This window comes from Bacillus rossius, chromosome 17 (assembly GCF_032445375.1).
Source record: "Bacillus rossius redtenbacheri isolate Brsri chromosome 17, Brsri_v3, whole genome shotgun sequence".
Lineage (NCBI taxonomy): Eukaryota > Metazoa > Arthropoda > Insecta > Phasmatodea > Bacillidae > Bacillus > Bacillus rossius.
This window is the reverse complement of record NC_086344.1, coordinates 12,547,971-12,568,313: the sequence shown is the minus strand read 5'-3', so window position 1 is coordinate 12,568,313 and position 20,343 is coordinate 12,547,971. Positions and strand designations below refer to the sequence as shown.

General features: G+C 39.0%; 1 protein-coding gene across 3 annotated transcripts in view; it reads left to right on the top strand.

Annotated features, from left to right (window-relative positions):
* The first annotated feature begins 1,854 nt into the window (after positions 1 to 1,854).
* The window catches only part of LOC134540693 (attractin-like protein 1), an 84,546-nt gene continuing 66,057 nt past the window's right edge, over positions 1,855 to 20,343 (top strand). For 2 of the 3 annotated variants that reach the window (XM_063383570.1, XM_063383571.1), the window contains exon 1: positions 1,857 to 1,983. In XM_063383570.1, coding sequence (XP_063239640.1) covers positions 1,865 to 1,983 — 119 coding nt within the window. In that variant the 5' untranslated portion in view covers positions 1,857 to 1,864. Of the gene's footprint in view, positions 1,984 to 20,343 lie in introns of all 3 variants that reach the window. The other variant, XM_063383569.1, reaches the window with a different exon arrangement.

Here is a 20,343-nt window from a genome sequence, read left to right as displayed (position 1 = left end):
CCGCCTGAGCCGAGGGTGCAAGAACCATCTTGACATTTGGGCGCCATCTTGGAAATTCGTAATTATTTAGCTAGAAATTAAAAAAAAATAGCAAAATTCGTTAAAAACAAAATCGATAATATACTGTTGGTAGGATCGATTACTGTCCTTGTTCGATACTTAACCGATACAAAAGTTTATTTTTATGGAAAAAATATTAATTTCAATCAATATGGTGAAAAGTCATAAAATAGGCTTAAATTCCTCTACTACGAGCCTCTAGTAAGCAGATGATGACATATTGACCGCCTTCTTGAAAATTCGTAATTATACTAGAAATTCGGAAAATATTCCAGAAAGCACTATTAATTTAGTGATTGAATCGCTGGATTACTGTCCTTGCATCAATCCTTGGTCAATGCAATAAAAAAGTTTATTTTAATAAAAATTACCATAAAAATTACATGTTCAAGAAATAAAAACAACAAAATTACAAACAAAAAATTTATTACATAAATCTAGTCTACTACAGGAACACTTATGAAAATTAGCAATATTATAAACATTTAGTTCTGCATTGGTGTGAACTGACTGATTTTCAGCTCCAAATGGTTAACCGAAGACAGAATGAATTAACCGAGGAATCCAAGTAATTAATATTTTTTTTTCCTTCTTGTAGAAATTATGTATACTTAATACATTTTTATTTGTAATTTGGATGTTTTATTTCTCGAACTTGTCATTATATGGTATATTTTAATTTAATGGCCTTTTTTTTTTATTGATCATGGATCGAACCAAGCACTGTAATAGATTGGGTAGATCAATATTTAAGTGAGTAATTTTTTTGATGATTTTTTTTTTTAATTTTCCTGAGTTTCTGGCTAAAAAATTACAGATTTCCAAGATGGTGGCCAAGAAGGCCTACAAGATGGCGGTTATCCCCAATAATACTGTCTGTTAATAAATATTACACTATAGTGGTACCGTGGTACCATTATTGTGTCCGGAGTACCATTATTGTGGCTGTGGTACCATTATTTTGTCCGGAGTACCGCCATTGTGACTGGTACAATTATTGTGGCCGTGGCACCATTATTATGGCCGCGGTACCATTATTGTGGCCGAGGCACCATTGTTGTGGCGGTGGTACCATTATTGTGGCCGTGGTACCATTATTGTGGCAGTGGCACCGTTATTGTGGTCGTGGAACCATTGTTGCGGTGGTGGTACCATTATTGTGGCCGTGGCACCATTGTTGTGGTGGTGGTACCGTTATTGGGGCCGCGGTACCATTGTGGCGGTGGTACCATTATTGTGGCTGTGGCACCGTTTTTGTGTCCGGAGTACCATTATTGTGGCTGTGGTACAATTATTGTGGACGTGGCACCGTTATTGTGGCCGTGGCACCATTATTATGGCCGCGGTATCATTGTTGTGGCGGCGGCACATTTATTGTGGCCGTGGTACCGTTATTGTGGCTGTGGTAACATTATTGTGGCAGTGGCACCGTTATTGTGGTCGTGGAACCATTGTTGTGGTGGTGGTACCATTATTGTGGCCGTGGCACCATTGTTGTGGTGGTGGTACAATTATTGTGGCCGTGGCACCGTTATTGGGGCCGCGGTACCATTGTGGCGGTGGTACCATTATTGTGGCCGTGGCACCGTTTTTGTGTCCGGAGTACCATTATTGTGGCTGTGGTACCATTATTTAGTCCGGAGTACCACCGCTGTGACTGTGGTAAAATTATTGTGGCCGTGGCACCGTTATTATGGCCGCGGTACCATTTTTGTGGCGGCGGCACCTTTATTGTGGCCGTGGTACCATAATTGTGGCCACGGTGCAGTTGTCGCGGCGGAGCGCAGCAGAGGGCAGTGACGTGATGGCGGCCGCGCTGGTGCTGCTCCTGGCGGCGGCGCTGAGCGGCGAGGCGGCCTACCAGCGCTGCGACCAGGGCTGGGCGGGCCCCGCCTGCCGGCACTGCGGCGGCAAGGCGCGCAGGTCAGACCCCTGCTCTTCTGGGACCTTCGCTTGGCAAACGGGGAAGTTTGGTTTTAAAGTCACATTTATTGCACCATCTCGCTGCGTGTCAAGGCTACGCCTCGGCATACAGGGCCGGCGCGTCCATACAGGCGAACCAGGCAACCGCCCAGGGCGCCAAGTAGCTGGGGGCGGCGCAGCACGACACATAACAGCTTATATAATATGTTTAACGATTATTGAAACTAGATGAAAATTGATTTTTGTTACAGTTTTGAATGTTCATATTGATATAAGTAATTATTTAAAGTCCACGGTGACCTGTTTATGATTTGTAATAAGTAAAAAAGTAAAAAAAAAAACACAATCCTGCTTACATTTAATTGTTGACAAAATCTTAGGCTTACGTGATGTATTTTTAGGCAAGGAAAATTCTTTTGGGGATGTTCGGCCGAGGATTGGGGGGGGGGGGGCATTAAGGTTTTTCGCCTTGGGCGCCAATTTACCTTGCACCGGCCCTGTCGGCATAACCGGAACGGCAATCTTCAGCTCCAGTTCGTGTGGAAGGCAGGCGACCCCCTGGTCGAGACGTGACGGAGACACCAGACGATGGCACCTTGCGAACACAAGCCAACGCCGTCTATCGACGAAGTTACAAACCAAACTGTTATCAGCGCCTTTAGTTCGCTAGCGGCCGCGAGCTTCACCAAGAGCATGGGCTTTCGCCAAGGAGACTAGACCTTACTGCATGACCGTGTGGCGGGCAAAGAAATGACGCAACCTCACTGTTTGCGTGTCTATGACTTACCTCCTCTATGATTTTGATATTATAAAAGGGAATCCTTCTTTTCACAGACGAGAGAGCCAAACGCCCGATCGTGCATCTTCGGTTTTTTTTGTTTATTGTAAATAAATATGGCGGTGTTGATAAAAGGATACTAATGGTCAATTAGGTTCGTTTAGCTACATTATAAATACTTTAAAACATTGTGGACGGTTGATTTGGTTAGGATAGCTACATAAAAGATACGGAAAAAAAAGCATGAACTTCGGGGAACTTCGGGTTTTGGCTCTTTGGTCTGTGAAAAGAAAGCTTCCCATTATAAAACTGAATTTACGTTTTTTTTTTTTTTCACTCCGTTAGAGTCTAAGTCACTATCCGGCCCATAAACTATCTACATGCAAAAAAAATCATGTCGATCCGTTGCTACCTGAAAGAAGGCGTAACCGATAAACATATTTCCGCATTTATGATATTAGTAGCGACACCACATTATCCGAGACGCAGGCTTGGGTTTAGTACACGCTTCGCCTGTACGATGGAAGTTTCCTTGCAAGGTCTTCAATGGCAGCAGGTGTGGATGGTTCTGTGGAAGAACTAACAGAGCGCTGGCGGTTTTCACAAAGTTTTTTGTATTCGGTCGTGTTTGAATTTCTGTGGAAGTTTTCGTAGAAGGTAGAAATGAAGTACCCAGTAGTGTTAAAAACGGTAATTTATTTTGGAGCGATTTAAGTTATCTCGATTATTGATTTGAAATTTGGCGAACATACGGTCTGTTGATGCATTTACAGGATTATGAGACAGTAATAAGTAGAGACCTAAAAAATCCGTGGATTCATGTCGTGTTATGCTAAAATTCATATAATTATACCTTAGAGCTGTTTCTGCCATTGGTTCACTGTTAATCTGGAGGACTGAGGGCCAATTAGAGACCCTCACTCATAGAAGTGTCGAATCACAGGCCACCCAGTCGAGACGACTCACAAGTCAGCAGCCAATGAACAGTTGGTATTTGCCCGAGTGAGTAGAGGATATTGGAGTCTATCCTGGAGGTCATTGAACCCGCGAATTTTTCCGGTCTCTAGTTATAAGAAACATACATGTTTATACAACACAGAAAGTATTAACCATCATGCCAAAACCATTCGCACAAGCGTGTGATAGTTTCTTCCTTAGAAGAGGCTTGGCTAACAGTTTTGCTGGTAGCTTCCATCGTGCGATCCTCTAAATTATTTGGCAGACCCCTGGGTCATAACCTTCTCCCAATTCTTATTCCCGTTCCTGACTTGAGCCGATATTCAAGACTCAGAAGCAGCACTAAGGTATAATTATTTGAATTTTAGCATAACACGAAATGAATCCGCGAATTTTTCAGGTCTCTACCTATAGCCTATTGAAAAGATTCCGAGGCCAGTTGAAAGTTAAAACACTGTAGCATCGTTTGTGTTTCGTGATTGGGCAAGTTTCTTTCCGATTTATGTCAATCGTTTCATAACCTATCACAGTAATTCAGTGCGGAAGCAAACGCGTCCTGAATGGCTCGGTCAAAACAAAGCAACGACTTCTCTCGTAGACGGCCGCCAATCACAAGGAAGAAACTACTGGTGTGGGTGGGTACACCTTTTTGCAGTCTATTAGGCGTTTAGATCTTTTTTTTTTCTCTCGCGAAGAATGCCTGCCCCTTACTTTTTTTTTTTTTTTTTTTTTTTAGAGACCCGATTATTTTGCGTATTCGTTTGGCCTCAAGCTTAAACTCAAAGCCGTATGTTTGCTCTAGAAATGTTTGATTTTTTCCATTGGCTGATTTCTCTCAGCGAAAAAATATTTGTTCTTGTTTATCGGCACCACCTAATTGGCTTACTTCTCTCCTAGCTGACCATGGTTGGCTCACGGTCGCAGAGGCAGAGGGGCGTGTCAAAATGACTGCGGTCCAATCCTGAACACAGTGCGAGAGCATAAAGGTTTGCATTCTGAGTCGCGACAAATAGAATCCGTGAAATTTCCTTATATCTACCTATTTGCATCATCGACCGTGTGGAAGCTGTGACTGTGTGAAGCGATCCTTAAGGGGGTGCCTCCTATTTCAGGTCAAGATTTTATATTTACAGTAATTACAGATAAACATGTAGACTTTTTCAATTGTTTAACTTTCACGAAATGAAAAATACATACAGCGTATACCTTTTGCATAATTAGCTGCCAAAGTTACATTTTTAACGTTTTTGTGTTGTACAAATAAGGAGAATTTAATGTATTGAAAAAATGAAACTTGTTAGGTTTAACTGCAATGCCACTGGTTACTTCAAGAAATGGTTCGAATTTCTTTCAGAAAATATTAACTAATTTTACCTGGCATATCAAAATTCTCAAATTTATTACGATTTTGACAGCCAAGAAACTTGAAATAAGTTTTTGTGATAGAAATGCAAAATCATATCATGAAGTAGCCAGTGGCATTGCAGTTAAACCTAAAAAGTTTCAGTTCGGCAATAAATTAATTTCTCCTTATTTGTACAACCCAAAAAGTTAAAAATGTAACTTTGGCGGCTAATTATGTTGTAACCTATATATTTTTCATTTCGTGAAAGTTAAACAATTGAAAAAGCCTAAAACTTGATCAGTGATTAATATAAATATAAAATCATGACTTGAAATGGGAGGCATGCCCTTAAGCTCGCCGACGGAAACATGCTGTTTTTTTTTGGCGAAGTATTTAATATGGTTCAGCCATTAACTCGCTGATCTACTTCTGGATATTTTCCGACTACTCGCGCTCGGACAGTTAGACCAGTTGCATAACGACGAATCACGTGTCTAAAGTATTAAGGCGCGGCAGCTGCCAATTGCGGAGGTCTACGGATTGTGCGTAGTTATTTTAAAATTGAGGGGTTGGTTTTTCTGGCTGTCTTAATTCATGCGTAGCATTCGTCGTCAGCACTGCATTTTCAAAGGAATCCATTCCTTTTTTTTTTACACCCAAGGCCTTCATGGTCCATTATTAGAGACCGGAAAAATTTGCGGGTTCAATGACCTCCATGATATACTCCAATATCCTCTATACACTCGGGCAAATGCCAACTGTTCATTGGCTGCTGACTTGTGAGTCGTCTCGACTGGGTGGCCTGTGATTCGACACTTCTATGAGTGAGGGTCTCTAATTGGCCCTCAGTCCTCCAGATTAACAGTGAACCAATGACATAAGCAGCACTAAGGTATAATTATTTGAATTTTAGCATAACACGAAATAAACTCGCGAATTTTTCAGGTCTCTATCCATTATTCAAAGTTTTCACAAGTGATTTAAATCTTGTTTCGTAATCTGCATGTCGGAGCATATCTCCACATCGTTAACCGCTGCTCTGAGGGCAATCTCTCCCGCACAGCTGTCAAGGTCGGAGAGAAATGAACCGAGATAAAAAAGAAATTAATTAAAAAAAAAATTCAGCTTGTGGGGGCAAGTGCTGAACCTTATCGACAATCATTGACTTGGTTTTTTTTCCCCCAAGTTTATCTTCAGTCCGCAAAGTTCAGTTGTAGCACTTCCTGAAAGCTCATTGTCGTCTTTTGTGAAATTTCTAGTTATATTCTGGCGAAGGAAACAATAGCGTGGCAGCTCACATACACAACTGCCAACTTTGTATTTAATTTTTGCGTCGCGTAGAAAATAACTTCCAATACATGTGAAGTCGAAAGTATTCACGTGCGGCTAGTCAAAGTACCTAAATTCAAGCACGTTAAACACAGTTTTTTTTATTTTTTATTCTCAAGTCTAGAGGCAGGCGCTGGCCGAACGAGGCACGCCTATCACTGCGCCACATAAAAAAAAAAAAAAAAAGAATTGGTTGTCTGTAAAGTCGGTTTACGGACGATAGTTTAACGTGACAACGTCATAACAAAACATTGGTGAAATGATTGCATACTTTTATGAATAAAATTGAATCCTTTTTATTGAATTATCACCATTTTGTATGGATACAAAGAAGGAGTGAAATGAAATCTACAATTAATTTACTTTTACTTGCACTCATTAATTCAAATATGTTCATTACTTTAAAGAACAGATTATTTTAACTATAACTTTTATTCATGTTTGCTATTTAACTTCTTCCAATCTGTGTTATTATGTTAAGGATAGGACGATGATAGGAAAAGTAGGAAACAAATGGGAGTGTTTCAAGTTTAATGTGCCTCGAAAAAGTCAAATCGATGGTTGTTCCAATCGAGTGGAAGAGAGATAGATGCGGCGCAAGCGTAAAATGAGCGTAACGGGACGCCGCGCAACGGGACAATGTGCGTAACGGGACACTTTTTCGTGCGTGCAGCCGGCGTTCATCGATTTATTAGACGTTGTCACGTCAAAAAGATATTGCCACGAATAATAAGAAACAACAAACCTTTATAAAGGTCAAGTGAATCCGAAACCAGAGGTGTTTTTTGACGATACTCTGTGAACAATTTTAAACAGACCATGTCCAATGTCAGGCGTATAGACAAGGCGTCTCAGAACCACTTTACAGTATTGAGTATGCGCATTAAACGAAACTATACGCATTCAACAATAGAAAAGGATATACAATGCACACACCGAACACACACTGGACACGCAATTGACCAAAAGGACACTCAATGCACACATATTGCACACACTGGCCACACTATACCCAAACTGGACAGCAAGAAACACATTGAACACATAATGCACGCACTGGACACACAATGCACACACTGTACATGCAATGGACACGAATTTTTACAAAAAGGACACACTTTAGAGACAAAGTTGAGAGAACTCAGTCGTAGTTTGAAATCATATTTCTAGAAAAAAAAATTTAAATCCAATTTTTTTTTTAAGTTTATACAAATGAAAGATAAAACGAGCCATTATTGTATGTAGCCCGCATTTCGTAGTTCACTGAGTATGGTGGCTACTATGTTGAGTTGCGAATAGTTTTCTCCACTAATCGATGTCAGTAGCAGTCTCAGATGATCGACAATATGTTAGGATCTTCCCATGACGTGAAATCAATGTCTTCTGCTGCCATCATCTTCCTGTAATGATTATTATTAATATTTTTAAGATCTCTGAAGTCTTCTGTTTAATATTTAGCCTCAAAGTTACTGTCACCGTCATCGTAGAAGTCAGCTTCTGCCAGCTTGTGAACTTTCCTTTGTTTAGGAAGGGTAGATGTCTAGCATAAGCCAGAATATTTTAAATTATTTTTTAAAATTTTATTTATTATTATTATTTTGTGGTTCACCGACCTTGATTTAGGAAAACGTGCGTTTGTTTTCTCCGTGTGCTCCTGATTATTCCTGCCATTATTTTGTTGGTTTTCTCCATGTGTTGCTGATTATTCCTGTCAATATTTCGTTGGTTTCTCCAAATTCTTTGAGTCTTTCATGGTGACGCTTTTGTTGGTTTTTCTCTGTGTGCTCCTGGTTATTCCTGGCGAGACTTCTGTTATGTTCTCCGAGTGCTTCTGGTTATTTTTGAGAAATCAATCTCTGCATTAAATTGTTTTTCAGTAATGAGGCATTCAATTTTATTCAGAGTTTCGTATAAATTGCTGAATTCCTTTTACTAAATCAGCACTTACAACATTTAAATCAGGTGGAATCCAAACAAAAAAAAAATAATTTCTCAGTCGAATACTATGCCTTTAAAAAGCTGAGAAACACTATCATGCAAGACGAACGTCCTTCTTCTTGATGTCTAGCAAAGCCCTTTTTCTCTTGCGACCGTGAGAGAGCATCCCGCATCCCACATCCTACATAAAAAATAAAAAATATTTCCCCCAACAAATAGTAGCTAGGCCTGTGACAGCTGGAGCCAAAGACTGTTGGAGCCAATGACTGTTGGAGCCAATAACTGCTGGAGCCAAAATACTTTTTGGAGCCATTGTCTTTTAGAGCTAATGTCGTTTGGAGCGATAGAATGTTGGAGCCAAAGACAGATAGGCATTATATCCTATAGTAAATCGATGGTCGCATCCTACTGAGTTGAATGTTCGTGAAAATGTACGCCCTTTTCGTTAAATGTACTTAGTAGGTAAAGCTTTTATTATCGTATCCTACTGATAAGATCGTATCACACCAAGTTGATTTTTCGTCGAGGTCCAGCGAAGCCCTCCTTCTATTGCGATCGAGAGAGAGAGTGCGAGAGAGAAAAGACAATTTCCTTAAAAAACTTATAGTATTAATAGGATTTAAGGAAGGTATTTAAAGTATTAAAATTTAAAAATTTAGAGACAAAATATAAGTTAAATTTTTGAATTTGTTTACTCGATAGTTACACCAATGTTGATATAGCATTATGGTAACTAAAATGTGAAACATTCGTAAGCAACCGTTCACACGTTGTTTAAAATATTTTAAACGTAACTAACATAACCTAACCTAGCGTTTACACAAATCTATAGTATTTTTAATGTCACGTAACCTAACCAAATAATTACTCTGTTAATTAATAGTAAACTACCTATAATTTTAGACTATGACTAGAAACAAGAACCTATTGTAAGTCCATTGAACGTCAGAAATCGCTTCACAACAATGTTTCACGAAAACGTTGCGGCCTTGAAATTTTACTCCAATCGAGCCCAGGGGCGCAACAACAGAGGGGGGGGGGGGGGGCAAGGGTATTTTGCCCCCCACCCCTCTCTGAAACCTTGAAGTGGGGGCAAACGGGGGCAAAGAAAGTGCTGTACAAGTCGGATATGTTATTTCCACTAGCTGTGTAATCAATTTTTAGATAATAAAACTGCTTAAATAGCACCATTTTCCACCTTGAAATACAAATTTTCCTGGGAGAGGACCACCGGACCCCCCCCCCCTTCAATAGGGGGAGATCGATGATTCTTTATAAAAAGGTATATTGCCCCCCCTTTTGAAAATTTAGTTTTTGCGCCCCTGATCGCGCCCAAAGAAGTTTCACCTCAAAAATGTTTTAAAAAAAAGTTTTAAAGAAAGTTGGGATCAATAAAAGAGAACAGCGTTGCACAAATACTCTATCCGCCTTGTTCGGTCGCCGAACGCACTTCAGGCGACGGCAGATCGGAAGGAACTGCCCGGCATGAGTTGCCCTGATCACGCCACTGGGGTGGGAACTGCCAAGGAGACGGTGTGGCTGCGACGTGTTTCAACCTCGTCATCGCCCAGAACACTCCGGAAATGGTGCTTTGACCACGTCTGATGATGGTTAGTCAAGTATGAAATAGAATCTCCGTCGCAGAAAAAAATCAACTTTCATAAAAAATGTTATTTTACAAAAATATTGGTTGTCTGTAAAGTTGGTTTACGGACGATAGTTTAACGTGACAACGTCATAACAAAACATTGATGAAATGATTGCATACTTTTATGAATAAAATTGAATCATTTTTATTGAATTATCACTATTTTGTATGGATACAAAGGAGTGAAATGAAATCTACAATTTAATTGATAAATTTACTTTTATTTGTACTCATTAATTCTAATATGTTTATTACTTTAACGAAGAGATTATTTTAACTATAACTTTTATACATGTTTGCTATTTAACTTCTTCCAATCTGTGTTATTCTGTTAAGGATAGGACGATGATAGGAAAAGTAGGAAACTAATGGGAGTGTTTCAAGTTTAATGTTCCTCGAAAAAAGTCAAATCGATGGTTGTTCCAATCGAGTGGAAGAGAGATAGATGCGGCGCAAGCGTACAATGAGCGTAAAGGGACAATGTACATAACGGGACACTTTTTTCGTGCGTGCAGCCGGCGTTCATCGATTTATTAGACGTTGTCACGTCAAAAAAAAAAATAGTCATTTAAAATTGTTTCAACACTGCTAACACTACACTTCAGCCAATGTTTTTTTTTGGGCGTCTAATCAAAATGGCGCGTCAACTAGCTGAAGGAAAAGCAGGTAGCATGTGACTGTGCAGACATGACCACCCTCCGTGGGGGAAACTGGCTCTGTGGCGAGGTGCGAGTAGCGCCGGCGAGATACACCGAGTTGTAACGGCTTAAACACCAGTTTGACGCCCACGGAGCGAGGTCAGGCCGAGTCACTTGTGCTAATTGCTGTCAGCCGCCGACACGGGAAGCCTTCTTTTCACAGCCCGATCGTGCATCTTCGGTTTTTATTTTTGTTCATTTAACTCATGATAACTAATGGTCAATTAGGTTAGGTTAGCTACATTACAAATACCTACTTTAAAACATTGTGGACGGTTGATTTAGTTAGGATAGCTGCATTAAAGATACTCTGTGAAATCAAAAATAAAAAAAAGCGAACATGAACTTCGGGGAACTTCGGGTGTGGCTCTCTCGGCTGTGAAATGAAGGCTCCCCCTGTCACCACACGGGGACCACGATGCATTTTCGGAAGCCTACGATTCACTCGTCCTTCTGGACATACCCGAATACTCACGTTGGCAAGCCTTCTTTCAATAGACGAGAGAGCCAAACGCCAGATCGTGCATCTTCGGTTCTTTTTGTTCATTGTAAATAAATATACAACTCATGATAACTAATGGTCAATTAGGTTAGGTTAGCTACATTATAAATACTTTAAAACATTGTGTACGGTTGATATGGTTGTACTTGGGTGTTTATTTCGAATAGCTTTACTCATTAGTTAAATATTCATTCGTAATGGTCCTTTTTTTAATCTGTAATTTAAAATACAGTTATTATTGTAAAAATAAGGTATGATGCTATTATAATTAATGGTATATTTACTGGAAAAGTTATATATTTTTGTTAATATTGAGTTATCTATTATTATTGTTTGTATATCGATATTATAAACAATATTTTTTTATAAATAATAATATAATTACGAGTATTATTGTTAATGTTTAATGATATTGAGAATACAATATATTTGGTAGTATCGATATAGCACTAACGATTCGTCTGCACCGACATCAGAATGACATTCACATTCAGGGCTTAATTATAAGTAATTCTTAATAATGTGACTTGTATACAAATTGACAACTGACAACCTCAATATGATTATTTTGACTCGAACGACATTTTAATGTTGACAAAATCATTTAACAATTTTTTTTATTAGATGCAGTTGTGAATCAACAAATGTTACACCGTCAGGTTGGTGTCCTTGAGTTTTCAAATCGCGCTCGTCAAAAGATCGTTGTGTTTTGCATCGGCCTATCGCATGTATTTAAATAATAATAGGCTGAATATATTAATACAGTGTAAATGGAATCGGGAGACGTCGGTAAATACCAACATTTATGTTACATTTTTGTGTGCCCATACATGTTTTAATTTATCAGTTCCTTCTTGAACTCACTAGGTAATACTACATTACTTTTTGCGTATTTGCGGTATTTATAGCTACCACTTTCAATAAAGCAAGTTTGTGTGAGTTGCATTAGATGGGCATTTATGTAAAATAATATCGCGATTTTACGAGCCAAATATGGTTAATTGTTGTGAAACAACCAGGTTAACCTAACATTCTTTTATAACATCAACGAACACCACCTTCCGTCTATAATAAATCCTTACGAAAATTTTTAATTTTAATGTCATGAACATAACGACATGAAAATACTAATTCGACGATATTTTACTAAAATGTATAAACGTATTTAAGGGGTTATGAGCCCTAAATTAAAAGTGCTCAGATTAAGCTCTTGTTTCATAAAATTTCTCCTCGCGTTAAAAATGTGAGTTCCCATAACAAATAAAGAAAAAAGAATTATAATTATTGTATTTTATGAACTTTTTGATTTAAATTGAATCATAATTTGCAGAAACCCCAGCATGACACAAGTACAAATTTTTTTTCAATAACCTTGTTTTTACGTATCAAAATTGTAGAAAAGCTTAAAAAACGCAGTATTTTTTAAAATCTTAATTATGTACATCTTCAACAATTTTGAAATTTTAATGCGTGGATTAAATTGCTGAAGAAGCTGAGATAAAAACTTGCATTTTGCAAACACGTTCAAGATTCACAGACTGTACAGTGCAGCGCTCTTGCGGCTGAAAGGCAAACTACTTGGACTCGCCACGCATTCTCCCCCTTTCACCTTTTTCTTGGTTGTTTGAATGTTGCTGAGGTGTCGGCGGTTGGTAAGTCATGTGATCTGCTCGACTGGGGAAGCCTTCTTTTCACAGACGAGAGAGCCAAACTCCCGATCGAGCATCTTCGGTTTTTTTTTGTTCATTGTAAAAGGTTAGGTCAGCTACATTATAAATACTTTAAAACATTGTGGACGGTTGATTTGGTTAGGATAGCTACATTAAAGATACTGTGAAATCGTGTAAACGGTATCCTAGCCCTGAATAGCTACATATTAAAAAGTTATTTGCTAAGCAACCATAAAATGATTTTACAGTATTTTTAATGTAGCTATACTTACCTAATATAACCAACCATCCACAATGTTTTTAAGTATTTATAATGTAGCTAACCTGTCCTAATCGACCGCAAAATTTAACGCCACACTGGTTTATGCAATGAGATAGAACGGAAAAAAAAAGCGAGCATGAACTTCGGGGAACTACGGGTGTGGCTCTCTCGTCTGTGAAATGAAGGCTTCCCTGATGGAAGGGGGTGTACAGGGCAGCGTTGCCTGATGTACTTGTGGCATGAATGTTCAGCCGCGCGCTGCGAGGACTAGGCAGTAGAGGTGTAAAAGTAACGAGAAAAAAAAAAGCGTACCCACATGTATTCATTACTATAACAATTAGTACTCGTAACTATCGTATCGTTACGTTACTCGTTACTTCTGATACCTCATGACATGCTGTGTTATGTTAGAGCGACGAATCGAGTCGTATTGGCGTACGCGTACAGTATGACGTCGCGGCGTTGCAACATTTCGTAATTTGTAGAAAACATCCTTCTACATTACATAAACTGCGTAAGTTGCATTTTTTTTTTTCACTATTCCGTATTTTGAACCAGACTTGTGTTTAAGTCATTCTAAAGTTAATTTGATTTAATAGGTAAAGTGTACAAATACAAGTGAACTGTTGACGGAATCTACTAAAATTGCAGTGGATTTACTATTTTACAAATTTTAACCGCGAGCTTATATTAAATCACAATAACATCGCAATCCATAGCAACAAATAGGTGTCAAAAATTAACCATACTACGAAAAATGCGAGTAACGAAATGCATTCGTGTGTAAACGTTTCGTTACTCGGTACTAGATGGCGCAACCGTTACTCAGTACCGAATACATACGGTTTGCTACAGCTCTACTAGACAGTTGAATGGGCACAGTTTGTTGTGTGAATACAATGTTTTTTACTAATATTGAGTGAGGCGTGATTCGCAACGGGTAACGAAAAGAGGTCGCAGTAGACTAATTAAGAATAAATATAATTAAATTGCAGGTTACACAAAAAAAACCAAACTAACATAGAGTAAAGTTTAGTGTTAGTCATTGCGTTCGCTACCCTGATGTCCACTACAAGATACGTTTACAAAATTATGTAACAATTGTGTCCATACAATAAATAACCATAACTTGACATTTGAACGAATATGAAATATGTGTGGTACTAACATAATAGGACGAAGATGTAAGAATGTTTATAACTAGCGCATGACGTCACACACCACTGAAACATTGTCGTTAATTTTTAGTGGAATATTACCAATTGGCTTTGCGGGAAAAAAAATATTATAGCATGGAAACAAGTCCCAAATATTGGTTTTAAAATGTTGCAGCAAAGCACTAGCAAAACAATGAAACAACAACCTAACGTTAAATTCAGTTTTCCTAACGGAAATTTGCAATTTAACGTGAACAACACTCAGAATAATTGTTACAAGATAAATTGTACGGGATTAAATGTGAAATAAGTACACGCTTATTTGCACAAGGCATTGTTAAATTGGCAGTATAATTGTAATTTCTAAACACTTCAATGCATATAAAAGTTTCATTATAATTATTACATAAACAAATAGAATGCTTATTAAAGTGGGCACAATTGAAATAAAAAAAAACCTCGTACAACGAAACTTTTGTAATCTCTTAATATCTTAACAAAAATACTAACAATGGTAAAACTCTGGTACATTCGATGTCTTTTCTTCTGCAGTATGATTCCCTGCAGTTACAATGGCCCCAAACACGTGTCGTGGCCCATTTTCAAGATCACATCTAAGTTGTTGTAGATGTCCACAATTTTCTCTCACAGCACCCCTAGCAGCTGCAGACAGCCCAGGAATATACTGCTTCAACAGTTTTCTTGCTTGCACATCGTAATTCACATTAGTAGCAAGCTGACGTAGTTTCGATTTGACGAGGCGATTACAAGTACTGTGAAATCATGTGAACGGTTGGTTGGGTCAGGATCAGGCGGGCCCCCCCCCCCCCCCCCATGGCCGGTGCTACCGTTGCTATGGCCAGTGGCGTAGCCAGGATTTGTGTATGGGGGGTGTTAAGAAGCATGGCCCCCCCCCCTGTATTAAAGCGGGGGGTCCGGGGGTCCTCCCCCAGGAAATTTGGATTTTAAGGTGTAAAATAGTGCTATTTTAGCAGATTTCGGTACTTAAATTTAAATATTATAATGGTAAAATTTTTATTAATTTTAATATGAAATTTGTTTGAGTGATGAATAAGAAATTAATTAAAGATTTGGTGCTAAGGGGGGGGGGGGGTTGAACCCCTTAATCCCCCCCCTGGCTACGCCCCTGGCTATGGCAACGGGGCCCATTGGTCTAGGGGCCCTGCGAATGAAAGAAGAAAAAAAACTTAAAACAAAAAGTAGACAATTTTAAATAAATCATAGAAAACAATTAAACAGTTAGGCCTAAATTTAGTTACCGATGAAATATTACGCCAGAGTAATATTATTCGGAATATGCTGTGCGTACAGAACGTGTCTGAATCTACAACTGTGAGTAACAAAACCACCACCAATTGACGTGACACCATGTTGACAGTGCAGAACAATTACACTCATTTATTTTCCATTATTCAAAATCAATTTACGTTGACAATCGAAACACTGACTTAAAACTAGTTTTAATGTGTTTTAAAAATAATTGTGAAAAGGTTAAAAAAAATATAACTAAAACAATATACATAAAGGAAAAAAAAAACATTTTTTTTATCTCTGTTAGAAAAAAAAGGGGGGGGGGGGAGGCATTATGACATCTAGCAACAGGACCCACAGAATGATGTGGGGGGTCTGGTCAGGATAGCCAGATATTTAATTCGTAATTCCTAAGGAACCATAAGAAATGTTTTATACTTAGTTTTTTTTTAATGTAGCTATACTAATCCAACCAACCGTCGACAACGTTTGAAAGTATTTTTAATGTAACTAACCTTACCTAATCGACCATTCAAATATTTGAATAAAACTCATCAAAACAAACACACAAAACGACGCGGGTAAACATTAATGGCGCCGGCAGCGACAATGCACAGGTATTGAAATGTGAGATATAAATGGCGATGTTTCAGACACTAGTAGGTATTTATTAAAGCTGTTTTCAGGGTAAATACAGGAACGTCTCTAGTGTTACAAAATTGTATTTTCGTAAAATTATTTTTACTTTACGGAAAAGCCGTGACGTAAGATATTTATTATTCATTACTTCACCCCAGGGAGTAACAAGGTAGGCCTACTAATATCTCGCTGTAGGAAAGGTTTTGATGGAGATTAAAAACTGACGAAAACTAGCTTCTACTGCGCAGCTTAGGTTACCCCCTCCCTTCTTTGCAACAGAGAATTTCCGTCACTCCCCTCTCTGTCGCAAAGAAGGAAGGGAAGGGGAAGCTAGTAGCAGTAGAAGCTAGTTTTCGTCAGTTTTTAATATCCATCAAAACCTTTCCTACAGCGAGCCAGTAGTATCAAAGTTTGGTAATTTTATATTAATGCCATGTCGTGCCAACACCATAATGTAAATAAAAAAAAACGGAAATTGAAAACAAAATACATGTTGGAGGGAACTAGTTGCCTTTAATATGTATCATGTCATTTCATTTAGGAGTTAATCACTTATTGCTATGATTCATAGTTTCGAAATATTTTTTTCTTTTCTGGTATTCAGCCCAAATGCAACTTGTTGTAAGAGTTATCGCCTAGTAATAGTAAACAGGCTGCAGCCTGGATTCACTGAACACTTCGCTAGGCGGCTGATGTTAAGAGCCCCGCCTCGTCAGGGGTGTATGTGTGTCAGTGAGGCGGGATGATAAGCGCGACGGTCGCTGGTGCTTCTAGCACGGTGTCTCCTCTGGACTGGCGCGCAGTCTTCTCGTCGTTACAGGATAACGGTGAAATTTGAGCGGTGACCGTAACATTATATGGCGGAGAAATGAAGATAAAGGTGTAATGCAAGTCCCTTAAGTGCTTTCAAGAATCTGTAATGGTTGTTTTACGCCTAAAAATTACTGTGAAAACATGCGTTTTAGCAATTTTAACTCTTCTAAAAATACAATTTAAAAACTTCACCCACAATCAAAAGTACTTTTCCGCCCTCGGCGAACTCTTAAATGCTTTTCGTGAGCAGACTCCACTGGGATATCTGGAGTGGTTTTGAAATCGCTGTTGTTCTTCCTGAAGCTCTGCGCACCGCGTGTGTGCCCGGGTGGGTGGGGGCCTTAATCAGGCGCGCTGTCTTCTCGTCGTCATACAACTCGTGGAATTTGAGCGGTGATCGTAACATTATAATTGGCGAATCTAAAAAAAGGGGGGGGGGGGGCATAGCGGCATGCGCCCCCCCCCCCCTTCCTAGCCCTGGATAAATACTGCAGTCCCGCCAGGCCACGAGCTCCAGTGGTTGGGCGGCCCAAGATGGCGGCCGTGGGAACGCGGCCGGCCGGACGAGGCGAGGCCACGTGTAACCGGAGAACACTGCGCGCTTGTTTTCGCGCCAATTGCCTCCGCGCCCCCCTTCCCCCTTCCCCTTTCCCCGTGGGAACCGCAACTACACTTTGTTTGTTTCCACCCGGGGCGAGAACTCATCTTGGAGCTCGCTTTTATTCATTCATGTTATCCACCAAACCAACCAAACCATAAAAAAAAAAAAAAACCTTTCCCGTTTATTATTTCCACAATTTAAAATATTTTAATTAATTTTATAAAGTAAATAATTATATTTATTTGCAGTAAATTCATTCACTAATACATCGCAAGTTGGATAGTACTCGAAACAATACCATTTTTATTTTATTTTAATATTTGACGATATAGCTACATTTAAGTATCCACCAAAACAAATAAGTCAGTTCGTCTGCTCTCTCCAGCTTTTGTTTTTCTAACACTAAGATCTGTAGTAACAATGACTCTGCCAGTTTAGCGCCAGCGACACAAGCCCCGTCTGTTCCCCTCCCCCCTCGGTTACGTCACTACCCCTCTCGCGACCCTTCACCCCGTGGGGTCACACTTGCTTGTCTGGCTCAGGGGGCGCCACTGAACATGCGCAATATGGCCGCCGAAACAGCTGTGCAGTCGAGAAATACCAACATCAAAAATTATCAGCAGAATGTATAGAATGTTATGTTAAGGCCCCCACCCACCCGGGCACACACACGGTGTGCAGAGCTTCAAGAAAAACAACAGCGATTTCAAAACTACTCCAGATATCCGAGTGGGGTCTGCTCACTAAAAGCATTTAAGAGTTCGCCGAGGGCCGAAAAGTACTTTTGATTGTGGATGAAGTTTTTAAATTGTATTTTTAAAAGAGTTAAATGGCTAAAACGCATGTTTTCTCAGTAATTTTTAGGCGTAAAACAACCATTACAGATTCTTGAAAGCACTTAAGGGACTTGCATTACACTTTTATCTTCATTTCTCCGCCATATAATGTTACGGTCACCGCTCAAATTTCACAGTTATCCTGTGACGACGAGAAGACTGCGCGCCAGTCCAGAGGAGACACCGCGCTAGAAGCACCAGCGAGCGTCGCGCTTATCATCCCGCCTCACTGACACACATACACCCCTGACGAGGCGGGGCTCTTAACGGAGTGGCATTTTGAGTTTAATTGAAAATTATTATACTTTGAAATAATTGTTGACGATGTTGAATTATCTTGGTAGCAATGAAATAAGAATGACAGCCATGTGCCCGTGTGTATTTTTTTTTTTTCAGTTGAAACTGAGGTCATGATTTTTAACACCCATACTTTGAGGCTCTGCAGTTTTTAATTTTTTGATAGGCCTAATAAAGCATTCTAACATTGTGCTTTGGTTGTTCTGTATTGCAAAATAGATAATCTTAAACATATATGGTGAATATTCCCAGCAACGAACGATCACAAAAAAAAAAATCAAGGTTGCCAACATTTTTACTTTAGAAAAGTTAACGACTTTAAGGTTGTTAGGTTGATTGCAAATACAGCACAGTTCGCTGATTTTCAAAGAAAATAAGAGCGTTAGTTATGGCATTGAGTTGAGGCTCTTTGTCTTCCTTGCTCTGTGGTCTGCGCGCTTCCATGGACTGTCACCTTGGTGTTTTTTTTTTCACGTGACAACGTCTAATAAATCGATGAACGCCGGCTGCACGCACGAAAAAGGATGACTCATTGTCCCGTTACGCACATTGTCCCGTTACGCTCATTGTACGCTTGCGCCGCATATATCTCTCTTCCACTCGATTGGAACAACCATCGATTTGACTTTTTCGAGGCACATTAAACTTGAAACACTCCCATTCGTTTCCTACTTTTCCTATCATCGTCCTATCATTAACAGAATAACACAGATTGGAAGAAGTTGAATTGTAAACATGTATAAAAGTTAAAGTTAAAATAATCTCTTTGTTACAGTAATAAACATATTTGAATTAATGAGTGCAAATAAAAGTAAATTTATCAATTAAATTGTAGATTTCATTTCACTCCTTCTTTCTATCCATACAAAATAGTGATAATTCAATAAAAATGATTCAATTTTATTCATAAAAGTATGCAATCATTTCATCAATGTTTTGTTATGACTTTGTCACGTTAAATTATCGTCCGTAAACCGACTTTACAGACAACCAATTTTTTTTAGCAGGGTTTGTTAACCGGGGGGGGGGGGGGGGGGGGGTAAATATACTTTCATCCCTTAAAAATTGACAAATTATCAGTTATGATATTATGTTACTTCGTGAGAAGCCACTTCACCTACAGCTACTACTGTAGGTCCGTATGTCAGTGGCTTAGTGTCAATAATAAGTTTTGTTGTGAATACACATAAAATTTAAAAATTGTTTTCTAATTTCATTTTTCAAAATCCTTCTTTCCTTCCGAAAAAAAATTCCTGCATCCGCCATTGGTCGCGAGCATTACGAGTTTGGGCGGGTTTACAATTGGGTGAACTTAAGAATTATTAACTTTACACTGTGAATTTACAGTTTATGACTGAATTAGTGGCCTTTTAGTACCAGCCAATGAAAACCGGCGAGGATATTGCCGTTACAAAATGGCGATATTTTAATTTGTATTTTGGTATCGTTTGCACTTTTGAAGTAGCCTACACGCTAGAGTTTGTAAACTAGAATTTCCGAACCAGTCAGAATCATATAATTGTAAAGTTTAAGTCATGTTTACATGCTTGTGTCAAGATGGCGGGCGTCCTGGCAATAAACTGTACTATATCGGATGAAAATTAAAATAACAAGATGG